Genomic DNA, 25,017 nt, shown 5'->3' with positions numbered 1-25,017 from the left:
CGTATCTCTTCTATTCAAAAGTCTGTATAATGTGTGAACTAAAGCTTCAAGCAGAGATGTTGTGAATATCAATGAGGTCAAAGCTGACAGGAATTCCAAACAAGGGGGGGCCTTGAGGTGGAACTATCCAAGCCTCTGTAACTCTTTCCAAGGGTCTTTTTAACTCCAGCGAGTCTGGAGAATAAAAGAAATTCAAGAGGCACCAAGAGCCTCTTGACCCGGTACCGAGAGACACTGGCCTGTTCCCCACCCTCTACTGTCTCCCTCCAATCAGGCTAAGAGCTCCTGGAGAGATGAAGTATGTGGTCCAGTGAGGATGACAAATAGTAGTAATGATTAAGACCCTTGGTAGGGTGGGGGTGGGGAGATCGAGTTACGGGAGGGGGGAGCGCGGAGCTGGCGGGGCATTCTGGGCTGAGCTGGGCTCTTACGCCCTTCCCGGTTTCCGACAGCAGGCGGCGCTGTGGCAGGAGCCGCGCCAGGCGTTCCGAGGCCTCTGGCGCCTGGCGAACGCTCGCTTCCTCCCTCGACTTCCGGCGCGGTTCCCGCAAGCCGGTTACGGCGGAGCCATGGATCGCAATCCGTCGCCTCCGCTGCTGAGTCGGGACGAGGAGAAGGATGAGGAGGTGGCCAGAGGAGACTGCATCGGGGGCACGGTCTACAGCAAACACTGGCTTTTCGGCGTCCTCAGCGGGCTCCTCCAGGTGCGTAAACTGGCGCCTCGGGTCGACTCCCGTTACCCCGCCAGACACTCCCGTCGCGTCTCTGCGCAGCCCCTTCCTGTCCTTGGAGTTGTCATCCCCGCGCCGGCCCCTCCCCAGGCCCGCGCCACGGGTCCTCACTCCTTGCGTCCTGGCCGCTTCCGGCGGACCCGAAACTGCCTGGGGCCACTGCGGGGCCCCTCAACACAAAGGGAAGCACAGAGGCAGGGATGCTGGAACGCGTGCTGTTAGAATATTTTACTTTTGCACATTTCACAGGAATATATGACCGTGGAAATACATTGCTCTGCCTTTTGCTCCTCATCCCCATTGTCGTTGCGGAAGCCGGCGGCCTGAGTATCTGTTTCATGGACTTCTGTTGTAGTAGAATGCTTGGCGACTTTGGAGTCATAGGGCTTTGCGATCAAAAACCAGGCCTCAGCACCTGCTAGCTGCGTGACCTGGGGCAAGTCACTTAACCGTGCAGAGTCTCAATTTTTTTCTCAGCTCATGTAAGATGAGATTATGATGGCCACAGAGTGCTTAGTGTTGTCTTCTGCTCTCCTTTCCCTAACTAATTTCCTTGCTTCCAGTCTTTCTCCTCGCCAGTCCTCTTTACAGCTACCAGAATAACTTTCAATTAAAAAAAAAAATGCAGTTTATAATATTCCTTTTTGTTTCCTTGGCTACAGCGGAAAAATGCAGATTTCTTAGCTTGGAATCCAAGACACTTTGTAGCCTTTCCAGCCTTATCACATTTTATGTTCTATCAGCACTAAACTGTTGATCATTTTTTGAACTGCCTGGCCCTTTCCTGATTCCGAACCCTTTGCTTTCCTCTGATCTGAACGCCTTTCTTCCCTTTCCCACCTGGCAAACTCTTGTTCTTCCTCCAAGACTTAACTCAAATATCACTTCTTAAGAGATGTTTTCCCCAAATTGTCCCAGGTATAGGTTCTTGGTCTATCGTTTTGCTCCCACGACTCTTTATCCACAATTCAGTTGAATTACTTAGCCTTTTCTGTTGTGATTATCAGTTTATTTGTCTTTTCTCCACTAGATCGAAACTGCTTACACACAGGGATTTATGTATCTTTGTGTCCCTAACCCAGTGCCTAGCAAGTCCTCCATGAAAGTGGAATGAATAGATCTACCCAAGGCAATTTTTTTTTTTATGATTTTTGCAAGAGAAGATAATTTGAGGAGAGTGTCTTTGTGACTTCTGAACAATTATGGGTTAATATTAACTTGGGATGTACTATGGATAGCTTTGACTCATCCCTTTTCTTTGTGTTTCTGAAGATTATTAACCCTGAAAATACCAAATCCACCTCAGGTGATGAGGAGCAGCAGATGGAGCTTGATGAAGAAATGGAGAATGAAATTTGCAGAGTATGGGATATGTCAATGGATGAGGTATGGGTATGGATGGGGTAATAAGCTGTTGGAAATAAAACTCTGAAAAAACTTGGGTGACAAGGTGGTGAATGGATCTTTAAAAAGGTTTATTCCTTCAGCCTCTGGGGAAAGGCCCCCATCTTTAGTGTCTCTAATCACTCTTGTGTAGTGTACGATCTGAAGTCTCAGGAGCCAGAAATGCTAAACTTTTATCTTTGAGGATAGAGTCTGAGCCAGGTAACACTCATTCATTTCAGTTAAATATATAGCTCTCATGAATGTTAGAAGGTTTACAGCCCAGTAAGTTTTGGTACTTATCCACCTAATGAGAGTTCTGGCCTTGTATTTGATAGCAGGTTAAGAGTTGGAAGACCGCTGATGCACCACGATTCAATTAGAAAGGGCAAAAAGGAATTAATGTGTAACTAATTGCAATGATAGTAATATTTTAATATTCATATTATACTCATTTTCATACGTATTATTCCATTTGATCTTCACAATAACCCTGTGATATAAGTAATACTGTCATTTTACAGGTAAGAAAGTAGTGGCAAGAAGAGATTAATTAATCTTACATAAAATCTCATTTTATTACTTGGACTTTTGCAATAGATTCCTGATTAAAATCCTCGTTTTAGACTCTTTCACCTCCCTTATAGCCTCCACATTGCCAGTTATGTTTTTTCTAAAACAGATTCAACTTTTCCGTCTTAAAAATTGTAGATGGCTAATTGTCTTCAACCATATTCTTTTTAGTGGCATTTTTGAGGTATAATTGACAGAAGAAACTGCCTATATTAAATGTGTGCAATTTGATAAGGTTTGACATATGCGTGTGAAAGCATCACCATAATCAAGGTAGAGAACTTATCCATGACCCCCAAAAGTTTTTTTATGCCCCTTTGTAATCCTCCGTTGATCCTCCAGCATCCATCCACCTTTTCCACAAAAAATTCTGCTGTCACTCTTGATGAGTTTGCATTTTCTAGTTGTTAGTTGCAGTCGAGTAGGCTCTGGCTCATGGAGACCTCATGTATAACAGAAGGAAACATCGCCCAGTCCTGCGCCATGCTCTGTTTCTACCACTCTCTGCCTGGAATGGCCAGTGGCTGGCAAAAACCTAATCTTTTATGGTCTGGATTAAATGTCACCTCTTCTGTGATGTCTTTCCAGACACTCCAGGCAGAAGTGATCTCTCTTACTTCTGTGCTTTCATGGAACCTATTCACTGTGTAGCATAATGCTTGTTATTCAGCCCTTGTTTTGCATCCCCTTGTCCCTTGATAGATTTGAGTGTCTTCTCATCAAAGCTTAATGTCATTTCTTCAGAAATACCTTCTCTGATGTCAGATCTAAGTAGCTCCCCTTGTCCTGGTTTCTAACACGTACCATCTTGTTTATTTTCTTCATAGCACTTAGAGATTATGTAGTCGTTTTGTGTTTATTGTCTCATCCCTCTAGAATGAAAACTCCATGAGGCTGCCACCTTATCTAGCTTGTTCCTTGATGTGTCCCCAGAGCCTAAAACAGTACCTGTTACTTAGGTCTTTCGGTAATTATTTGATGAATAAAGAATGAATGAGTGAGTGAGTACATCCCTGAGAAGGTAACATGGTGTGGTGGTTAAGAGCATGGCCTTACATCAGACTAATCTCAGCTCAAATCTTGGCTTTGTCCCCCTACCGACTGTATAATCTTGGACAGTTTTGCTTAACCTTTTACAACCTCAGTTTACCAAATCAAACCCATTGCCATTGAGTTGATTCCGACTCATAACAACCCTATAGGACAGAGTAGAGCTGCCCCTTAGGGTTTCTAAGGAGTGGTTGGTGGATTTGAAGTGCCGACCTTTTGGTGAGCAGCCGAACTCTTAACCACTGTGCCACCAGGGCTCCTTAATAGTATAACGGAACTAAACAAAGTGATTTCATGAGGTTGTTGTGATAATGAAATGAGATAGTATGCAAAGCACTTAACTGTGCCTGGCGTTTAATACTCGTTCAGTAATGTTAACTGCCATTTTTATTGTTGGTGGTAATATCATTAGGCCACTCTTGTTTTACTGCAGGAATTATTAGCCGTCATTAAATAAATAAATCCCCACATACTGCAAAGAGTTGAGAAGCAGCTTAATCTCCTACAGTGGAGAACGTCTGCTGTGTTACTTCCAATTTGGGGCAAATCTTTGAAAACATAGTGTTCTCTGACCCTGGTCTCTTGGTGTGTGTAGTATGTCTCTCCCAGTCAGCATCACACAGGTTACCTCATTCTCAGCTGTTCTAGGGGTTAACTGCCTCTTTCTTGGAGGTCCCCAGGGTCCTTGAAAGTGAATTTTAACCTTAGCCAAGTAGCTTGTATTTTAAGTTAAGCTATCCCAAATGTACACTCCAAATTTGGTGAAAATCAGTGGTAATGGGCAGTCAGAAACTTAATTTTATTTACATAGTTTACAATGCAGATCTCCACAGCTAACTTAGTTTTTGTGTCCCACATTTCTAGGCAAGATTTCCCCAGTTTGCGTCACGCGTCCACTCCAGGTTCAACTGCCTGTGTGGTATGCCCCTTTAGGCGCTGTGGACTGGGTATACTGTCTGGGAAGGAGGTGTGAAACTGTCGTAGTTCCATTGGGATCAGAATTTACTTTCTGTTGAGGATTTTGCCAACCTAAGTTCTGATGTTGGACATAATCCAATAGTAGTTTTCACCTGGTTTGTTTGAGCTCTCAGAGCACAGGAATTAGGAGTTTTACTCTTTTGTCTCCTTCTTTTAGCATGAAACCTGGCAATCAGCAGGTCTATTTGAATGAGATAATAGGAATTCCTGGTGGGTCGGAAAATCATTAAGGTAAAGGAAATGTCTTCAGGGCAGAAGAGGGATGATTCTCTGGAGTATCACAATTAGCTTAGATTTGTTTATGGAATAATTCCATTGCCTTGGGACCAGATACCACAAGGACTCTAACGTTATTTTTGTTTGCTGACACAATTCCTAACCTTAAGGGTGAGTGTGAGAATGTGTGTGTGTGTAACATTAAAAGGAGGTATATATAGAATTAGAATTTATTTTATTGTTGCCTACATAAGTTACGGGGTTTTAAGAGCAGTATTTAGCATCTAAATAAATAATCATATTTATTTCCAGGATGTGGCTTTATTTCTCCAAGAATTTAATGCTCCTGACATATTTATGGGAGTACTGGCCAAATCCAAGTGTCCTCGATTAAGAGTAAGTATGTACATTTCTAAAGCCTTTCAGGTAGTGTAGGGTAGCCTTTCATTTTTCTCACTTTAATTTATTTTCCTAACTGGCTATACATCAGCACATCAGTCTGTAAATGTTTATTGTATATCTGCCAGGACTGTGCTATTTAAAATGGGTACAGTCATAGGATTTTAGATTTGGACTGGACCTGGGAGACCTATGTTTTGATTTACAGCTGTGGAAAACCTGATAGGTTGTTTAACTTTACCAAAGTTATGCTGCTGATATTTGGCAGAAAAGAGAACAGTGCCAGGATCTCTCATTTCTCAGTTCATTGCTCTTTTTAACGTAGAAAAATCCCCCTTAAAGATTTCTAACCTTCATTCCAAACTCAGCCTGTTGCTCAAGGCTTGCCACAATCTGAGCCTAACTAGTTTTGCCAGGCCTGCCTACTCCCCAACTCATGAGTTGACTGTACTCCTCGCCCCCCTCTGCCCCCCTTTGTATACCTTCCATCTTCTATTGTTATTCACATCTGTCATCCCGGGTGGTGCTTTTCTTCCAAGCCTTTCCTAGTAAGTGAGCTCTCAGTGATGGTTGCTGATTGTAAACTCCCAAGAACGATCATCTGTACCTTTCATTTAGTCTGTATGTACTGTGCAGTGGTCTTGTGCTTTATTGCATCGAGTCGATTCCAACTCATAGCGACCCCATGTGCCAGAGAGTTAAACTGCTTCCTAGGGTTTCTTGGCTGTAATGTTTATGGAAACAGACCTCCAGGCCTTGTTTCCATGGCATCACTGGGTGTGTTCGAACCACCAGCCTTTAGGTTAGTGGGCAAGCACAAGCTGTTTGCTCTACTCAGGGACCTCCCAGGATTATGAATAATTACTATGTGTTGAGTATTTGGTTTTACTATTCCTATCAGGTAGATATTATCTCTGCTTTACAAATTAAAGAACGAAACCTCGGATTAAGAAATTTGTCCAGAGTCACACAGCTAGGAAAGAATGGAGCTGGGATCTGAGCCTAGGCCTGTGAGGTTCCAGTGTAACGTTGTACCGTATTTCCTCTCTTCTTTGAGATTAAAAAGTGGGTAAATCTGCACTATATTGATAAATTGTATTATATTTTTACCAATTGAATATTGAATTAAAATTTCTTACTTAGTAGAATGCTCCACTTGCATTGGGACCTGATGAACTACTTTTTCCTTGAGTCATTGTATTAATATAAAGATTTGATAACCATTTCCCATCAGGTTGATTCTAACTCATGCTGACCCCATCTGTGTAAAAGTAGAACTGTGCTCCATGGAGTTTTCAATGGCTAATTTTTCAGATTTCAGAAGTAGACCGCCAGGCCTCTCTTCAGAGGTGCCTCTCCTCACTGCCCCCCTCCACTGGGTGCAGTGAAAGTTTTTGTTCATGTTGTTATTTTTGTACGTGTGTGTTTTACCTCACAGCCATTGCGTCCTGTGAAATTTGATTTTGCAGGAAATCTGTGTGGGAATTTTAGGCAACATGGCCTGTTTCCAGGAAATATGTGTGTCCATCAGCAATGATAAAAATCTTGGGTAAGTTTGACTACATAATAATTTTTTTTCACAGATTCGTATTTTATATCCCTAAGGAAATTCTAATACATAGGAAAGATAGGAGAATATTTTTTTTATAGTCATACATATATTCTTTCCTTTAATGAATACTTTCCAGGAACTTGATTGTGTGTTGATGGTGCCAGGGTCTTTGTCACTATTTATAGATATGACTCAGGTTTTAGACATATTTTTTTTTAATCAGTAGAAAGGGGACCTAAATTATCAGCAGATAGTAAGTCATATGTAGGATAAAAAATAATGGGGCAAAACTTGGAGTTGGGGACAGCCAACCATAATCCAAAACAATTTATAAAATAAGCGATTACCTCTTTAGGTGTGGAGGGATTTTACAATCTTAGTTGAAGGAATTTATTCCTCAGTAATTTACAATATTCATGGAGCAAAGGACTCAGGATTATGTTGGGTCTTTGGTGTTCCACATCAAAAATCTGATTATGAGACATAGTAGCAAGTTTTGTAAATTGGGAGGGAGGACTTATCCAGTTGAATGCTTGTCTTACCATGAATTAATACAGAACAATTTATGTTGCTAGTGGGATGTATTACAGGAGCACTGCTTGAAATAGCCCCAAATTGGCATCAGCCCATATGCCTACCAGTAGTAGGCTGGACAAATGAATTGTGATATTGTCATACAGGAAACCCTGGTCGGCGTAGTGGTTAAGTGCTATGGTTGCTAACCAAGAGGTCGGCAGTTCAGATCTGCCAGGCGCTCCTTGGAAACTCTATGGGGAAGTTCTACTCTGTCCTATAGGGTCTCTGTGAGTCAGAATCGGCTCGACAGCCCTGGGTTTGGTTTGTTTTTTTATAGTCTTAACAGTGGAATGTTCTACAGCAATGAATCAAAAGAACAGCAGCTACAGGAACAACATGGTTGATTCTCACAGACATAATGTTGTGCAAGAGAACTAAGATTAAAAAGAATACACTCAGTGTAATTTCCTTTATATAAAGTTTAAAAATAAGCAGAACCAAAATATATAAAATAATAAAACTATAGAGCAAAGTAAGGAAATGACTGCTGGAAAAATCCAGATAGTTGTCATTTCTAGGTAGGAAATAGGGAATTCTAAGGGACGCATGGGCTATGGAGGTGTCACACTGTTCCCTTGGAAGCATGAGTGTTTGCTTTATAATTGATTAACTGTAGATTTGTATCCTATGGGCTTTCTGTATGTATGCCATATTTCACAATAAGAAGTTTAAAGAATTAAATGAGAACTCTACTTTGATATTTGAAAAGAGAGAAGTGAGACATACTAGGTGAACATTTTTGTTTTTGCAGACAGGTATTATTGCACTGTTTGTATGATTCAGACCCCCCTACTCTGCTGGAAACAAGCAGGTATGTGTCTCTCTTTATGGGTTCCATATACTCACACATAAGGGAATCCAGAAAAATATAGTTAATTCTTCCTGTGAAAGATTTCTACTTGCTTGAATTTTCTTTACTGTTATGAAAGATAGAAATTAAGGTCACATTTGTCATGTAGGTTGTTGCTTACTTGCCTTTCCCAGACAGAAGTGGCCAGGGTCTGGGTTGAAATGATCCGTGAACAACCAGCTATTTATGATAGCCTTTGCTTCATCATGTCAAGTTCAACAAATGGTAAGTCACCATGTAATACTAGAAAAAATTTTTTCTAGATTCTGTTTAATTGTTGGGAAACCATGTAACTAATTCTGAAGCACACTTTAATTTAAAAAACAGAAAAAGCTGAGTATGAGGTGAAAAAGTATTTCTATTCAAGCTATGAAGTTTCTTCTTAAACTCCTGAGGCTCCATTTAAACTTAAACTCCTGGGACTCCCTTTAAAAATGAAGGAAAACAGCAAATGTAAATGTAGGAGGTAAAACACATGGCCCTTGGAGTATGTAATGCTTTGTTTGTCAGGACGTGACTTTCTTGGAAAGCTTTAGGAATTTACATGGACCATATTGCTTTTTTAACATTTTGTTTCTCTTTTCAATATCTGTTTTATTCTCTGCAGTTGACTTGTTGGTGAAGGTGGGGGAGATGGTAGATAAGCTGTTTGATTTGGATGAGAAACTAATGTTGGAATGGATTAGCAATGGGGCAGCTCAGCCTCTGGACGAACCCCAGCAAAATTCTGAAGAGCAAGCAGTGTTTAGGATTGTGCCCTGTGTACTGGAAGCTGCCAAACAAGTACGGTAGGTGAGCCCTTTTGTGCAAAATGTTGGGGAAAATCCAGTTACTAGAAGCATCCTCAGATATAAAAGTTTCCTTTTGACAGGATAAATAGCACCCACCTGGGTTTGTTAGGTTTACTAAATTTGTAGTGACAATGTATTTACTCGTTGCAAGAATCATAATGGTTACAAAATACTGTTCTATCATTTAGTTACAGGCTAATCGCTCATTATTAATTGTGGTTACGATCTAAAAATCATCTGCAATTTCGTGTAATTTATATCAAAGAGAAATGCTTTTCTTGTGCTTTATTTTATATTGAACATTTAACAGTTTCTTAATTAGCATTAGGTATTATTTGTTTCACTCTTTGTGTATGTTTGCCCATCTTGGATAAGTGACTGATTTTGGGCTCTAATATCTTGCAAAGAGTGACTACTAGGTCTTGCAGGTCATGAAACTACTATTAATCACTTAGAAGATTAATTTATACAGTGATCTGTTTAATGGTGACTAGTGCATTTTTGCTGCTTAATAAGCTACAGTAAACCCTACTAATTTTCTGTCCTTAATTCAAGTGAGGATTAAACTCAGCTCTTTTCCCCTAAACCGGCTTCTTTGGTGTTCTGTCTCTCAGTAAATGATGCATTCATAATCCATTTGGAGAACGTGAATGAAATGTGAAAGCCGTCGCTCTTCCCCATCCCACTCTTTTCCCATGGCCAGTCGTCCTCCAACCTTTGTTCTTGACTTTTTCTGGGATCCCATCTACACTGGCCACTCTTGTCTTTCACCTGGACAGCTGTAACATTCTTTTAGCTGAACTCCCTACTTCTAGGCTTGGCCCTTCCAAGCCTAGACTGCTACAGCAGTCTTTCTAGAACACACTCATCTCACTTTCATGTGTAAAACTCTTCAGTTGCTTTCCTTAAGATAAAGTGCAGATTCTTTTTCTCTTTAAATATGGCTTAAAAGCTCCGCATAGTGCCTTTTCATCCTATTCCTTGTACTCTGTTTCAGCTATATAAAATTTCCTTCATCAAATGAATCAAGCTCTCTTACCTCTTAGCCTTTGCACAGTATAGTTCCTGTTCCTTAAACACTTGTTTTCCTCTTCAGGTTTCTGCATACATACATATCGTTTCTCTTAGGATATCTTCACTGACCCTCTAAACTAAATTAAGTCTGCTTGCTATGTGGTCCACTAGAACCTTGAACTTCCTCAAGTCCTCTAGTGTAACATTCACAGCACTTTATTATAATTACCCCTTCAATTATCTGTCATTTTAGACTTTTAGGCTTCACGAGGGCAGGGACAGTGTCTTAGACATTGCTGTTTTCCCGGCCCCTAACTTAGTACCTGAAAACAGTTAAGTAATTAATACTTGCCAAACCATCTTTTTAATTGTTCGTATCTTTCCCCTTAATTGTTAGAAGAACCATGAGTGAGTTTCTGGGAATGCAAATTGTTGATCACAAGAATTATGTGGTGAGACCTGTGAGAGCTAGAACTTGGTAGGACTGCCTTGTTTTTCTGGGTCTCAGAAGTTTTCAGCCTTTGACGGGGTGCCCTCTTACCACTTTTCTGTTGCTCATTTTAGTGGAAAATATTTGAGTTTTCTTTCTCTGACAGGTTTCCACCTTTCACAGGTCCTGGCTTTCACAGGTTTTATTGTACTTACATGGTTTAACTGTTTCTCAGCTAGGAAGCTAGGATTATGCTGTGACATTTTAAGAACATCATTATTGTTGATGCTTGACATAGTGGGTCATACGTTCACATTATAAAGGTCTCGGTCACTTTTTGTTCTGATTATTCAAGAAAGCCAGATGGTGAAGCATGATGTAGCCGGTTTCTGTATTGTTGCTTTTGTGAAGCAGGACCAGTGAGGCGTCTTAGTTCTCGTTTTATATGTATTGATTATATAATATTGGTTTGGTTTTTTGACTCTTTCCCTCATTAGAATGTAAGCTGTAATGAGCTTAGAAACTTTGTCCTGTCTCTTGTTTTATCCTCAACATCTAGGGCAGTGGCTAGCACATGATAATAAACGTTCGTTGGTTGAAGTGTCGACTGAGTGATTGCAATCCCCTCAACAGTAAAGTTGTTAATTCAGTGCTTTTGCTTTTTGTATTTAGTTCTGAGACTCTAGAAGGGCTGGATGTTTACATGCACATCTTACAGCTACTTACCACTGTGGATGATGGAATTCAAGCAATTGGTAAGATGGCTTATGGGGACGTGCTATAGTTATTTGTTTTTTGCTTTTAAATTACTGTTTTCTTTATCATCTTTATCAAGTACAGTGTCCTGATGCTGGAAAAGACACTTGGAGTTTACTTCTTGACCTGGTCTGTCATGAATTTTGCCAGTCTGATGACCCACCCATCATCCTTCAAGAACAGAAAACTGTGCTAGCCTCTGTTTTTTCAGTGTTGTCTGCCATCTATGCTTCCCAGGCTGCACAGGAGTATCTAAAGATAGAAAAAAGTAAGTATCATTTCAGTTCACTGAATGAAGTTTGAGTCTGTCCGATTTTAAACCCAGGCTTTTGTTTGTTCAGTAGGTTCTTTCTCCCATTTTATTTTTTATTCCCTATTTACAAAAATATTACATGTTAAAAAATTGTAAAATTTATGACAGTCATCAAGAAAACATAGAGCTTGTAATCTGTCATCCAGAGATGCTACTATACACACACATGCATGTACAGATATTTCTTATCGATACACAAAAACCCAGTGCCGTCGAGTCGAATCAGACTCATAGCGACCCTATAGGACAGAGTAGAACTGCCCCGTAGAGTTTCCAAGGAGCGCCTGGCGGATCTGAACTGCTGACCCTTTGGTTAGCAGCCGTAGCACTTAACCACTATGCCACCAGGTTCTTACTGATAGGTGTGAGTTTATCGTAGTCATACTGTTGTGCCCCCTCCCCCCCTTTTTTTTTCTGTGGTGCTGACGTTTCTTTGTTCCTCTTACTTTCCTGTGCTGCATTCCTTTTGTTTGTGGCTTTTTTTCATTTCTTTTATTATATTTTGTGTTTACTGAAAGACTGTGTTTTTCTTCTTTTTTATTCTGATGAGTAGTTTTGTTAACTTTCTTTATGGTTATCTTGAAATTTATCCTATCTTCCTCAGTTTGAAGCAGTCTTTTATTACTTGATACCGCCTTAACTTTGTCTCCATTTGACAAGTTCTGTACCTACACCATTTATTCCCCTTTTTATTGTTTTGACGTTGTCATCGTTTACACACTGATACCTCTGTTTCCCTGTTTTAAGTCTTTTAGCTTTGTCTATTATTGGGAATTCTTTACCCAGGCTGGTATCTGGCTGATGCTGTCCTGTGTCATAGGCTCCGGTTGTTGTCTGATGTTGTTGGTTCTCTAACCGAAGGACTCCATTTAATTTTTTTTTTTTAATTTTTATTGTACTTTAAGTGAAAGTTTACAAATCAAGTCAGTTTCTCGCACAAAAACTTATATACACCTTACTACATACTCATTTAATATTTCTTTTAAGTTTGGATTGGTTTTCAGGAATTCCTTTAATTTCTGTTTATCTGGAAATGTCCTGATTTCGTCATTGTATTTGAGAGAGAGATATTTGGTATATATTGATATGTATTTGAGAAGATAATGTTATTCTTTGTTGGCAGTTTTTTTCTTTCAAGGTTTTATGTATGCCATGCCATTGCCTCTTGCCTGCGTAGTTCCTGCTGGGTAATCAGAGCTCAGTCTTAACTGTTTCCCCTTTGTAAGTTCCTTTTTGTTTTTCTCTAGCTGATCTCATGATTCTTTCTTTGTCTTTGGTTTTGGCAAGTGTGATTATGATATGTCTTGGTGACTTTCGTTTGGGGTCTTTTTCTCTGTGGGGTTTGTTGAGCATCTTGGAGGGTCAGCTTTTCATCTTTCATATTTGGGAAGGTTTCTGCCAGCAGATCTTCAACAGCCTTCTCTGTGTTTTCCCTTTTCTTCCCCTGTTTTGCAACTCCTGTCACATGCATATTTTTGCACTTGATTGTTCCCCACATAATTCTTAGGTTTTCTTCATTCTTTTCTGTCATTTTTCCTCAGACAAAGTCGGGTGTCCGTGGATTTGTCTTCAGTCTCACGGATTCCATCCTCCGTTGTTTCAGATTTCCTCCTAAACCTTCTATTGAGTTGTCCATTTCTAAAGCTGATTTCCAGTTGCTGTTTTTGTATGATTTCTAATTGTTTTATTTATTTTGATGTTTTATTCTTGTATTATTTTTCTGAATTCTCCTATTGCTTTGTGTTTTCCTTGATTTTGGCTGTGTTTTGGTTGGTTTTCTCTGTGTTTTCCATGATTTTGTCTGCATTTTCCTTGATCTCTTTCCTCATCTCTTAGAGAGCCGTAAACATTAGTCTTTTGAATTCCATATCAGATATCTCTGTTGCTTTTTCTTCTACCGGAAGGTCCTCTGATTCTTTATTTTGATCACTTGCTGGAGCCATCTCGTCCTGCTTAAATGCACCTCTCACTCTGGCCTGGGGATGATAGGCTTCTGTGTGGGCGAAGAAAACCTCCAGGCCTCAGGACTGCGGTAGCAGCCAGAGGACTCTGTTCCTGGCCCCCTGAGCAGCCAGGATGCAGGGTGGGTTGGGACAGGGCTCTGCGTATATGTTTTTAAGTACTGCTTTTTAGCTAGCTTTTTTCACTTAGCAGTATAAAAAGACTATTTCTCTGTGTTAACAAATGTTCTTTCGCAGAATGGTTTTTTATGACTGAAATCTGTGATGCATCTAGAATTTATTCTGGTGTCACATTTGAGATATAGTTTAGTTTGAGCTTTTTTCTAGATAGCTATCCGTTTTTCTCAACATCACTTAGTGAATAACCCAGTTTATCCAAACTGATCTGAAATGTCATCTTTATTATTCTCTAAACCACCCTATAGATTTTATTCATCTCCATTGCTCTATTCCTGTGTTATTACTCACACTGTTTTAATTGTTAAAGTTTTTTGTTTTAATACCTAGTAGGGCTAGTCACAAGGAGTCCTGGTGGCATAGTGGTTAAGTGCTTGGCTGCTAACCAAAAGGTTAAAACCCAGCAGCTGTTCTGTGGGAAAAAGATGTGGCAGCCTGCTTCATAAAAATTTACAGCCTTGGAAACCCTGTGGGGCAATTCAACAGTGTCCTGTACAATTGCTATGTGTTGAAATTGACTTGAGAGCAGTGGGTTTGGTTTTGATATTTTAGGGCTAGTCACCTTTCATTCTATCTTTTCAAAAAAATTTTTTTTAACTATTATTCATGTTTAACAATGAATTAGATTGACAAATTTCCAAAACCAGAAAATCTTCCTGATATTTTTATTAGGGTCATGTTCAATTTATAAAGTATCCGAAAATACATTATGCTTTTCTCTTTGTTCAGATCTTATTTTGTGTCCCTCAGTAATGTCTTAAGGTTTTCTGCATGTAGATCCTGCATTTTGTTTCTTTCTAGATATTTTATCTTTTGGATTGCTATTATCTATGAGGTCTTTTCCTCCACTGATTATTTCTGTTGGCATATATGAAGGCTATTTATTTCTGTATTAATTTTACATTCAGGAACAATATTGAATTCTCCTACCGTTTTTAATAGTTGTTCTGTGATAATTTTGGGCTCCATCTGGTACTGCTTTAGGCTTAAGTTAGATATGTTTTTTATCACTTTTCTAACTGAATTCTTTCTCTTTTCTAATCAGGTTTCCTAGTATCTTTGGTGTTAAATAATAGTGGTGATAGACATCGTTACCTTGTTCCTAATATTAATGGGAATGATTTTAATGTTTCACCATTAAGCATGATACTCTTTTGTGTTTATGCTATTTGTTTTATCATTTAAGGAAATTGTAATTTATTCCTATTAAGAGCTTTTAATCAAGAATGAATGTTGCCGAATGTTTGCATCTGTGTTTTCTTTATCTATTGAGTAGGTGACATTGAGCATAGACCTGATAGAGGTAACAGAGTGAGCCATGTGAATACTTAGGTAGAAAAGCATCCCAGACAGTAGGAACAGCAAGTGTAAAAGCCCTGAACTAGAAGTATGCAGTGAGGCCCCCATGCCTGGGGTGGAATTAAGAAAGGGAAGAGAAGTAGCACACGGGACCAGAGAGGTAACGGGCTAGATTATGTAGGCCCTGATTTTACCTTTTACTCTGAAGGAGATGGGGAGGCATGAATGAACTTGAAGTGACTTTGATAGGCTCACTCTGACTACTGTGTTGATCAGAAATGTATGTAACCAAGGGTACAAAAGGGAGACTACTTGGAAGGCTATTGTGATAAGTGAGACAAGAAATGATGTACCTTGGATCAAGGTGGTAACAGTGGAGTCGGTGGAAAATAGTAAGACTCTGATACATTTTTAGGTGGTGCCGGCAGAATTTGCTGACAGATAGGTTGGGAAGGTGAGAGGAGAAAAGTCAAGGATATCTCTAGAATTTGAGGCCTGAACAGTTGCCGTTTACTGAGATAGGGAAGACTGGTTTTAAACATGTTAAGTTTCAGATGTCTGATAGACGTCCAAGTGGAGGTATTGAGCAGGTGGTTGTATTCATGAATCTGGAGTTGAGGAGAGAGGCCTGAGTTAATCGGTTTTGGAGTTGTCAGTTGTTACGCTGTTTAGGTCTTCTGTATCCTTAGTCATTTCTTTTGATTCGATTTGATGTGGACTGAGAGTAAATTAATGTCTCTTTACTATTAATTTGTTTGCTTCTCTTTTTATCATTTATAGTTTGCTTTATGAGTGTTGATGTTATGTTAAATGGTATGTAGACATTATTATAAGTTGTTCTTCTTTGTCCCTTTTAATACTTTTTTTCCATTAACCCTATTTTATCCCATATAAAGATCACACCCCTGTTTTCTTTTTGTTTGCATTTGCCACTGCTACCTTTACCTGTCCTTTTCAGTCTTTCTAAATTGTTTTAGGTATATCCTTTTCTTTTTAATGGGTGAGTTAAACTCACTTACATGTATTGATCTGATAGATAGGTTTGATCTGAGTGCTGTCATATGATATTTCCTATTACGTATATACATGCTTAGAAGGAGCTTGGTGGTATAGTGGTTAAGAGCTTGGCTACTGAGAGGTTGGCAGTTTGAACCCACCAGCAGCTCCGTGGGAGAAGAGACCTGGCAATTCACTCCTGTAAAGAATTACAGCCTAGGACACCCTATAGGGTGGTTCTACTCTGTCCTATAGGGTCCCTATGAGTCAGAATTGTCTTGACAGCACACAACAACAATAATAACATACACATTTAAATATTCTACTACGTGGTTTATGTGCTTTGTTTTTTGTATGTAGCTCTAACATTTAGGATGATTTATATTGTGGTTTAGTGGTTACCTTTATAATTATAATTGTCAAAAAGATATATTTTTTGTTTTATTCTTAAACTGTAATGACTTAAGAAAGATATATCTCAGTGTTGACCGTTCCTTGTCAGTTTTTCCTGGTACTTTTCAAACTACATATTCAAGTTCTTGGGAGTAGGTTTCTTCCTGAGTTTGATTCTTTAAATATTCGTTGTGTTCCATCATTTTTGCTTTCTTCGAGGGCTTGAATTATGTGAGTTCCCCTTTCCTGTCTTTTGTAACTATTATTTTCTCTCTTCTTTTTAACTCTGTATTTCCATTCCTTTTTTTTCTTTTTCTTGATCTCTGTGTCCCTTAGTGTGTTTTCAGCAGGGTATGTTCCCCTTTTTGCTGCTGCCAGTTTTACCTTCATTTTGGTAATGGCTGAAATTTCTTCTATTAACCTCTTCCTTGAGTTCTACCAGCTCAGGTTTCCCCTTCTGTTGTCTTTCATTTCTTAGTCTGAGTGAGCTCTTCTATCTCTGCTTTGTGCTTGTTTACATATTGTTGTTTTAAAACACATGACTAATTATTACCTTAATACTCATAAGCTTCACGTCAATATTTTTGATGAGTATTACTTACGAGCTATTTTTTTTTTTTCCAGGCCCTTTTTTCTTTTAGTATCTTTTCCTTGTGCCTATTCTGGTTCTGTTTTGCTTACTCATCTTTGAACTGAGTTTTTCCTGGACTAGCTTTGCAAGAAGTTCACGTAGGAGAGGGCCTGCGGCTAAGTTGTAGGCTAACAGGAATTTGACCTGTGAGTCTTTTAGTGCTTTTTCCCAGATGAGAAGTAGCTATGGCAAAGTCTCCCCTTTCCCCTTGCCCTTTGCTTCCCGCAGATATGGCCGTATGTGGGACATGCTGACTTTGAACCCCACTGCTCTTCCTAACCTTCTGTTGGAAATCATATATAGAGTGTTTATCTGGAATGCCGGGAACACATCTTTCCTGATATTAAGGGTCTAGGAATTTTTTATCTTTCTTCACCCTGCCCAAAACTTAATGTACGATTTTTGTATTAGTAGAGAGAATATAAAGATGCTTCTTTAACTGTAAGCCACTGATTAACTTTCTCCTCCTCCTCACCCTTTCCTGAGCCTTTAAAAAGAGCATTCCGGAGTCAGTTGGGGTGAGAAAGAGAGAGGGGAGGCTGGTATAGACTGATGTGACCTATAGGGAGGTCATGGAATAAAGAATTGAGCCATTAGTGTCAAGAGTGATATAGTGTAGGAGTAAATACACAAGAACATGAGTTCTAGTGTTTGTGGGTTTATCCGTTAAGGAGCTTTACAGGGGCCAACTGAATTTCCTTGGCTGCTAATTTTTTTTTTTATGTAATTTCCATTTTGTAGGTGACTTAGGTTTGGAAGTGAAGTTAAATCTTTTGAAAACGTAACTCAGTGTCACGGAAAACTTTTCCTGGAATTTGTAATTATCAAGCAGAAATTATGAAGTTAGAATCTGTGATTAAATCGGAATGAGATACCTTTTAGCCTTTTCATGCTGTAACATATTTTGAGACTGAGGTTTAGTTTTATGTTCAGCTTTTATTATAGGCTAGTTAGAATAATGGTTCAGTCTTTTAAGAGGTCGCACTGAATGTTTTTATGTGTAACGATAAAATTTAAAAGCTTTGTTTAAAAATTTCATGATAGCTAAAGTATGAAATTCTCTTCTTAGTGTGGCCTCCGAGGCCCTGCACAATAGAGCCCTTGCCTGATTCCCTGACCTTGTGTTGTGCCATGCCTCCCCCTTGCTCACTAGGCCCAAGCCACACTGTCCTCCTTTATGTTCTTCAGGCCGTCTGACATATTTCTTCTTTGGGCTTTTGTACTTGTACCCTCCGTCTGAAATGCTTTCTTTGAACTACTACTTATCTTTAATTCTCCACTGTGTGTCACCTCTTCAGAGTGTTTCCCCTGCCCAACTGCTTAATTATATACCCTTTTTATTTCCTTCATAGGAGTCCTGGTGGAGCAGTGGTTAAAGCACTTGGCTGCTAACTGAAAGGTCAGCAGTTCAAACGCACCAGCTGCTCTGTGGAAGAAAGACGTGGCAGTCTGCTTCCTTAAAGATCTACAGCCTTGGAAACCACACTGGGCAGTTCTACTCTGTCCTGAGGAAACACTGGTGGCATAGTGGTTAAGTGCTACGGCTGCTAACCAAAGCATTGGCAGTTCGAATCCACCAGGCACTCCTTGGAAACTCTGCGGGGCAGTTCTGCTCTGTCCTGTAGGGTCGCTATGAGTCAGAATTGATTCGACGGCACTGGGTTTGGTTTTGGTTTTTTTACTCTGTCCTGCAAGGTCACTATGAGTAGGAATCGACTCAGTGGCAGTGGGTGTGGGTGGTATTTCCTTCCTAGCAGTTACCAAAGACCAAAATGATCTGTTTTACTTATTTAAAGTGTAAAAATGTAAATACTTGAAGGCTGAGGCCTTGATGATCTTGTTTACCACTCTGTCTGTAGTGCCTGAAATAGAATGCCTAGCATAGTAGATGTTCAGTACATGTTTGTTGAATAAGTACATGAATGAGTGAATGAAAAACCAAAACTTACTGGTCTATCCTATGCCTGTTTATTTTTGTACAGTTGCTCTTCCTCTGATTGACAGCCTGACTCGGGCCTTACAAAATGTGGAACGTTGTGAGAAGAAACCAGAGAACTCAGCAGAGTCTAACACAGATGAGACTAAGAAGTCTGACTTAGTGGCTGATGATTTACACTTGAAAATCTTGAAGGATGTTTCGTGTGAATTTCTTTCTAATATTTTTCAGGCATTAACAAAGGTATGGAAGCAGTACTGATGATTTCTTTAGCAAAAGAAAGTATGGATTGCTTAATGTTCCAGACTTTATTAGTATTATTTTTTTTTTTATATGTAGAAAAATAGTAGAACAACTATAGTACGTAAATGTGGGGAAATAGAGGAAAGTTGATAAACCAGCAAATGTTGTGGTTTGGTATCATTTCCTTCCAGTCAGTATTTACGTATGCATCTTTTACGTGCATGTAACCCGGTATATATAATTTTCGTAGACTGTTTTTTTCACTTAACGTTATAGGTGCTTTTCCTGACTCTAGATCAATTCCCTGAAAAGCATTTCTCTAAGAGTCAGTTGATTAACGTTCGACTTGCCAAATAGTTGATTTTCCAAATTTATCGTAAACTTGTTTTAAGGAATATTTTTCCTGAATATGTGTATTGAGCATTTTTTTCCTTTGAGCATGCTCTTTTTATCCATATGTTTAAGAAAAAATATATATACGAATATAGCTATGAAGAATATGTTCTTTTCAAGTAGAATATTCCTTAAAACAAGTTTTTGTTATTCTGGTGAATTGTTTTTTGATGAGTCGTCCTCCTTACCTTTTCCATATTGCTATATAGTCTTAATAACTATGATTTATAATGTCCCTGTGATATTTATGTTAATAAATTTACCATATTTTACCTAATTATTCCTTATTAGTCATTGTTTAGGCAGTTTCTAAATTTTTTTCTCTTCTATTTTAAAAATGCTTCAGTAAACATTTTTGTATTTTCCAGGTTTGGGGTTATTACATTAGCATAGGCTTTCAGAAGTTAAATTACTGGATTCGATGTTGTAGAAGTGAAAATGACTGAGGCATAATGGTTATGTATTGTCAGGATGCTTTTGACATGTGAGAGCATTGGTTTTGTTGTTGTCGTTAGGTGCCTTCAAGTCAGTTCCGACTCATCGCGACCCTATGCACAACAGAACGAAACACCGCCCATTCTGCACCATCCTCACAGTCGTTGTTATGCTTGAGCTCATTGTTGCAGCCACTGTGTCAATCCACCTCGTTGAGGGTCTTCCTCTTTTCCGCTGACCCTGTACTCTGCCAAGCATGATGTTCTTCTCCAGGGACTGATCCGTCCTGACAACATGTGCAAAGTATGTAAGACGCAGTCTCGCCGTCGTTGCCTCTAAGGAGCATTCTGGCCACACTTCTTCCAAGAGAGATTTTTTCGTTCTTTTGGCAGTCCATGGTATATTCAATATTCTTCGCCGACACCACAGTTCAAAGGTGTCAAGTCTTCCTCAGTCTTCCGTATTCATTGTCCAGCTTTCACATGCATATGATGTGATTGAAAATATCATGGTTTGGGTCAGGCACACCTTAAGTCTTCAAGGTGACATCTTTGCTCTTCAACACTTTGAAGAGGTTCTCTGCAGCAGATTTGCCCAATGCAATGCATTTTTTGATTTCTTGACTGCTACTTCCATGGCTGTTGATTGTAGATCCAAGCAAAATGAAATCCTTGACAACTTCAATCTTTTCTCCGTTTATCGTGATGTTCCTCATTGGTCCAGTCGTGAGGTTTTTTGTTTTCTTTATGTTGAGGTGTAATCCATACTGAAGGCTGTGGTCTTTGATCTTCATTAGTAAGTGCTTCAAGTCCTCTTCACTTTCAACAAGCAAGGTTGTGTCATCTGCATAACACAGGTTGTTAATGAGTCTTCCTCCAACCCTGATGCCCTGTTCTTCTTCATATAGTCCAGCATCTTGTATTATTTGTTCAGCATACAGATTAAATAGGTATGGTGAAAGAATACAACCCTGATGCAAACCTTTCCTGACCTTAAACCAATCAGTATCCCCTTGTCCTGTCCAAACAACTGCCTCTTGATCTATGTCAAGGTTCCTCATGCGCACAATTAAATGTTCTGGAATTTCCATGCTTCACGGTGTTATCCATAGTTTGTTATGATACACACAGTTGAATGCCTTTGCATAGTCAATAAAACACAGGTAAACATTCTTCTGGTATTCTCTGATTTCAGCCAAGATCCACCTGACATCCGCAATGATATCCCTGGTTCCACGTCCTCTTCTGAAACCGGCCTGAATTTCTGGCAGTTCCTGTCGATACACTGCCACAGCCGTTTTTGAATGATCTTCAGCAAAATTTTGCTTGCGTGTGATAATGATATGGTACTATAATTTCCATATTCGATTGGATCACCTTTCTTGGGAATAGGCATAAAAATGGATCGCTTCCAGTCAGTTGACCAGGAAGCTATCTTCCATATTTCTTGGCATAGACGAGTGAGCACCTCCAGCGCTGCATCTGTTTGTTGAAACATCTCAACTGATATCCCATCAATTCCTGGAGCCTTGTTTTTCACCAATGCCTTCAGAGCAGCTTCGACTTCTTCCTTCAGTACCATCGGTTCCTGATCATATGCCACGTCTTGAGATGGTTGAATATTGACTAATTCTTTTTGGTATAATGACTCTGTGTATTCCTTCCATCTTCTTTTGATGCTTCCTGCATCATTTAATATTTTCCCCATGGAATCCTTCACTATTGGAATTTGAGGCTTGAATTTTTTCGTCAGTTCTTTCAGCTTGAGAAATGCCGAGCGTGTTCTTCCCTTTCGGTTTTCCATCTCCACCTCTTTGCACATGTCATTATAATACTTTATTTTGTCTTCTCGAGAGGCCCTTTGAAATCTTCTGTTCAGTTCTTTTACTTCATCAATTCTTCCTTCTGCTTTAGCTGCTTGATGCTCAAGAGCAAATTTCAGAGTCTCCTCTGACATCCATCTTGGTCTTTTCTTTCTTTCCTATCTTTTCAATGACCTCTGACTTTCTTCATGTATGATGTCCTTGCACAACTCGTCTGGTCTTCGGTCACTAGTGTTCAATGTGTCAAATCTATTCTTGAGATGGTCTCTAAATTCAGGTGGGATATACTCAAGGTCATATTTTGGCTCTCGTGGGCTTGTTCTGATCTTCTTCAGTTTCAGCTTGAACATGCATATGAGCAATTGATGGTCTGTTCCACCGTCGGCCCCTGGCCATGTTCTGACTGATGATATTGAGCTTTTCCATCATCTCTTTCCACAGATGTAATCGATTTGATTTCTGTGTGTTCCATCTGGTGAGGTCCATGTGTATAGTCGCTGTTTATGTTGGTGAAAGAAGGTATTTGCAATGAAGAAGTCGTTGGTCTTGCAAAATTCTATCATTCGATCTCCGGCACTGTTTCTGTCACCAAGGCTATATTTTCCAACTACTGATCCTTCTTGTTTGTTTCCAACTTTCTCATTCCAATCGCCAGTAATTATCAATGCATCTTGATTGCATGTTCCATCAATTTCAGACTGCAGCAGCTGATAAAAATCTTCTACTTCTTCATCTTTGGCCCTAGTGGTTGGTGCGTAAATTTGAATAATAGTTGCATTAACTGGTCTTCCTTGTAGGCGTATGGATATTATCCTATCACTGACAGCGTTATATTTCAGGATAGATCTTGAAACGTTCTTTTTGACAATGAATGCAACACCATTCTTCTTCGAGTTGTCATTCCCATAGTAGACTATATGATTGTCGGATTGAAAATGGTCAATACCAGTCCGTTTCAGCTCACTAATGCCTAGGATATCGATGTTTATGTGTTCCATTTAATTTTTGACGATTTCCAATTTTCCTAGATTCATTAGTTTTTCTTGACCCTTATTACTGGATATTATCATTTTTATATCAAGTAAAGTTTAATAGGTGAGAAATTATACCTTATTTTGATTTGCATTTTTAATTTATTACTGAGGTTAGGCCTCTTTCCATATGTTTGTGTGTTATTTGTAGTTTTTGTTTTATAGATTTCTTCATTGGTATTATTAATTCGTATGAACTGCTAGGGTAATAATATATCTTTAACATATTCATTAAAAGTATTTTTCCCTTTGTTTGCCATTGCTTTTGTTTTATGTTAGTAGAGTCATAATTATTTCTTAATTTTCAAGTGACAGGAGGAAAACGTGCTGAGAATATGCCAATGATATGTCGTAAAAATTCTTATATGCCATGCTTATGGAATTTGGACTTACTCTTGATGAGGCTGAGAGACTACTAGAGGTTTATTTTTTTTAGCAGCAAGCGATAGGATCAGTTTAGAAAGATTATTCCAAAAACAGCAGAGAGGAAGGAAAAGACTCCAGGTTGAAGGCTAGGAGACCATTTGACAAGCTTTTGTAGATAATCTGCAGGAATAATCTGACAAATAATGAGGGCCTAAGCAATAGAAGAAGTGTGAATGGAGAGGGAGTGGGATAAGAGAGATTTGGGAGATGAAATCAGTAGAATGTATTGAACACTTGTGGGAGGGTCAGCAACAGGAGAGAAGTAGTCTTGGCAGTGACCCAAGTTTTTGGCTTGTGTAGCAGGGTGGTGGCGCTGTTCACTAAAATAAGGACTACAGTGGAGAACATTTCTGGGTTATGGAAGGACGAATGGTGACTGGAACATTCAAAATGGCTGTGGGATCAATAGGAAAGTGTATATACCGATACAGCTTTAGGAATTTCCTCTGATGACATTAAACCCTATTTTGTTTTAGGAGACTGTGGCTCAGGGACTAAAGGAGGGCCATTTAAGCAAACAGAAGTGTTCCTGTGCATTTCAAAATCTTCTTCCTTTGTATAGCCCTGTGGTGAGTATGGGTAAATGTATAGATGGCTAAGCTTAAGAAGATAACTAGGTAAACCATTTTCAAGCAAGTGCTTGATCTTTGAGGGCATTGTTAAAGAAGGTAGTGCTTACTATTCACAGAACTTAACGCCTTTGTTGGATAGATGACTCAGCTCCTTCTTGGGACTTGCCTGAGTAACAATTTTAACTTTAAAAGAAAGGAACCAGTGCTAAATTTATGTACATCTTTTTGTCGAGAAGTAGATAACATATATATTAAGCAAAAGTAAGATTCTTAGACAGGAGTAGTTAATAAAGTTCTATAACTATTCAAATGACATTGTATTTGTTACTCTGAAACCTGTTGCTGTCAAGTTGATGCCAGCAAACGTGAGACAATTCTAAAATAGGAATTTTTTTTGGAAAATGACGTATAGCATGTGAGAGCGAGGGGTACGTAAGCAAGGAGGATGGTAACAAAACCCCCCAGTGATGGACCCTAAAGGGGAAGCAGTGGAAGATAGGTACCAGCACAAGAGTAAAACGAGAATGTTAAGAATAGACACTTGGTGATGTTTCAGAGGAGATTCAGGAAGTACTGTCCTTGTCATCTGGGGATCTATCAACACTTGTCCGTTGGACCACGTAGATACCATAGGTAAAGCATTTCTGCAGTCAGCTATCAATATCTTAAACCGCCTTTCTTCCACTTATATTTATTTGGTTCCTTTGTTTGACTCACAGGTGCAAGACTTTCTTAAAATCCTGCATGAGGTTGATAAGACCCTTGCTGATGACCTGGAGAAAAGCTTCCCAAGTTTGAAGGTTTAGACTTAAGACCGAATTGAAATTTCCTCTGCCCAAGAAATAAACTTTATTTTTCCTCACGACAGTTGAAAATCACATATGGATAATATCAGCTAAAGCCCATTTTAGACCATAATTATCTGGCAGTACACTCATGCCCTCCTTCTTTCCCCAGCTTTATCTCACATTTATTTAGGATTAGGGCCCGGAATTTCAGATCACTTATCACTTTTTCATAGTTAGAAACATAAACCACCACCATCTCACCACTTGTTTATATTGGTTATTTGGTATTCAGTATCTTTACT

The 25,017-nt window shown here is 39.2% G+C and overlaps 1 protein-coding gene across 1 annotated transcript; it reads left to right on the top strand.

Moving 5' to 3' along the window:
* Positions 1-523: 523 nt before the first annotated feature.
* On the top strand, positions 524-24,792 carry LOC100670340 (protein SAAL1). Its single transcript, XM_003411985.4, has 12 exons — positions 524-704; positions 2,004-2,117; positions 5,244-5,327; positions 6,800-6,879; positions 8,210-8,269; positions 8,418-8,533; positions 8,916-9,096; positions 11,216-11,298; positions 11,379-11,567; positions 19,052-19,248; positions 23,832-23,924; positions 24,647-24,792. Exons 1-12 carry the CDS (start codon positions 570-572, stop codon positions 24,731-24,733), a joined length of 1,419 nt encoding a protein of 472 aa, XP_003412033.2. The 5' UTR covers positions 524-569; the 3' UTR covers positions 24,734-24,792.
* The last annotated feature ends 225 nt before the right edge of the window (positions 24,793-25,017 follow it).

This window comes from Loxodonta africana, chromosome 7 (assembly GCF_030014295.1).
Source record: "Loxodonta africana isolate mLoxAfr1 chromosome 7, mLoxAfr1.hap2, whole genome shotgun sequence".
Taxonomy (NCBI): Eukaryota; Metazoa; Chordata; class Mammalia; order Proboscidea; family Elephantidae; genus Loxodonta; species Loxodonta africana.
Note: the sequence above shows the minus strand (reverse complement) of the source record. Positions and strands in the feature narration are given on the sequence as shown.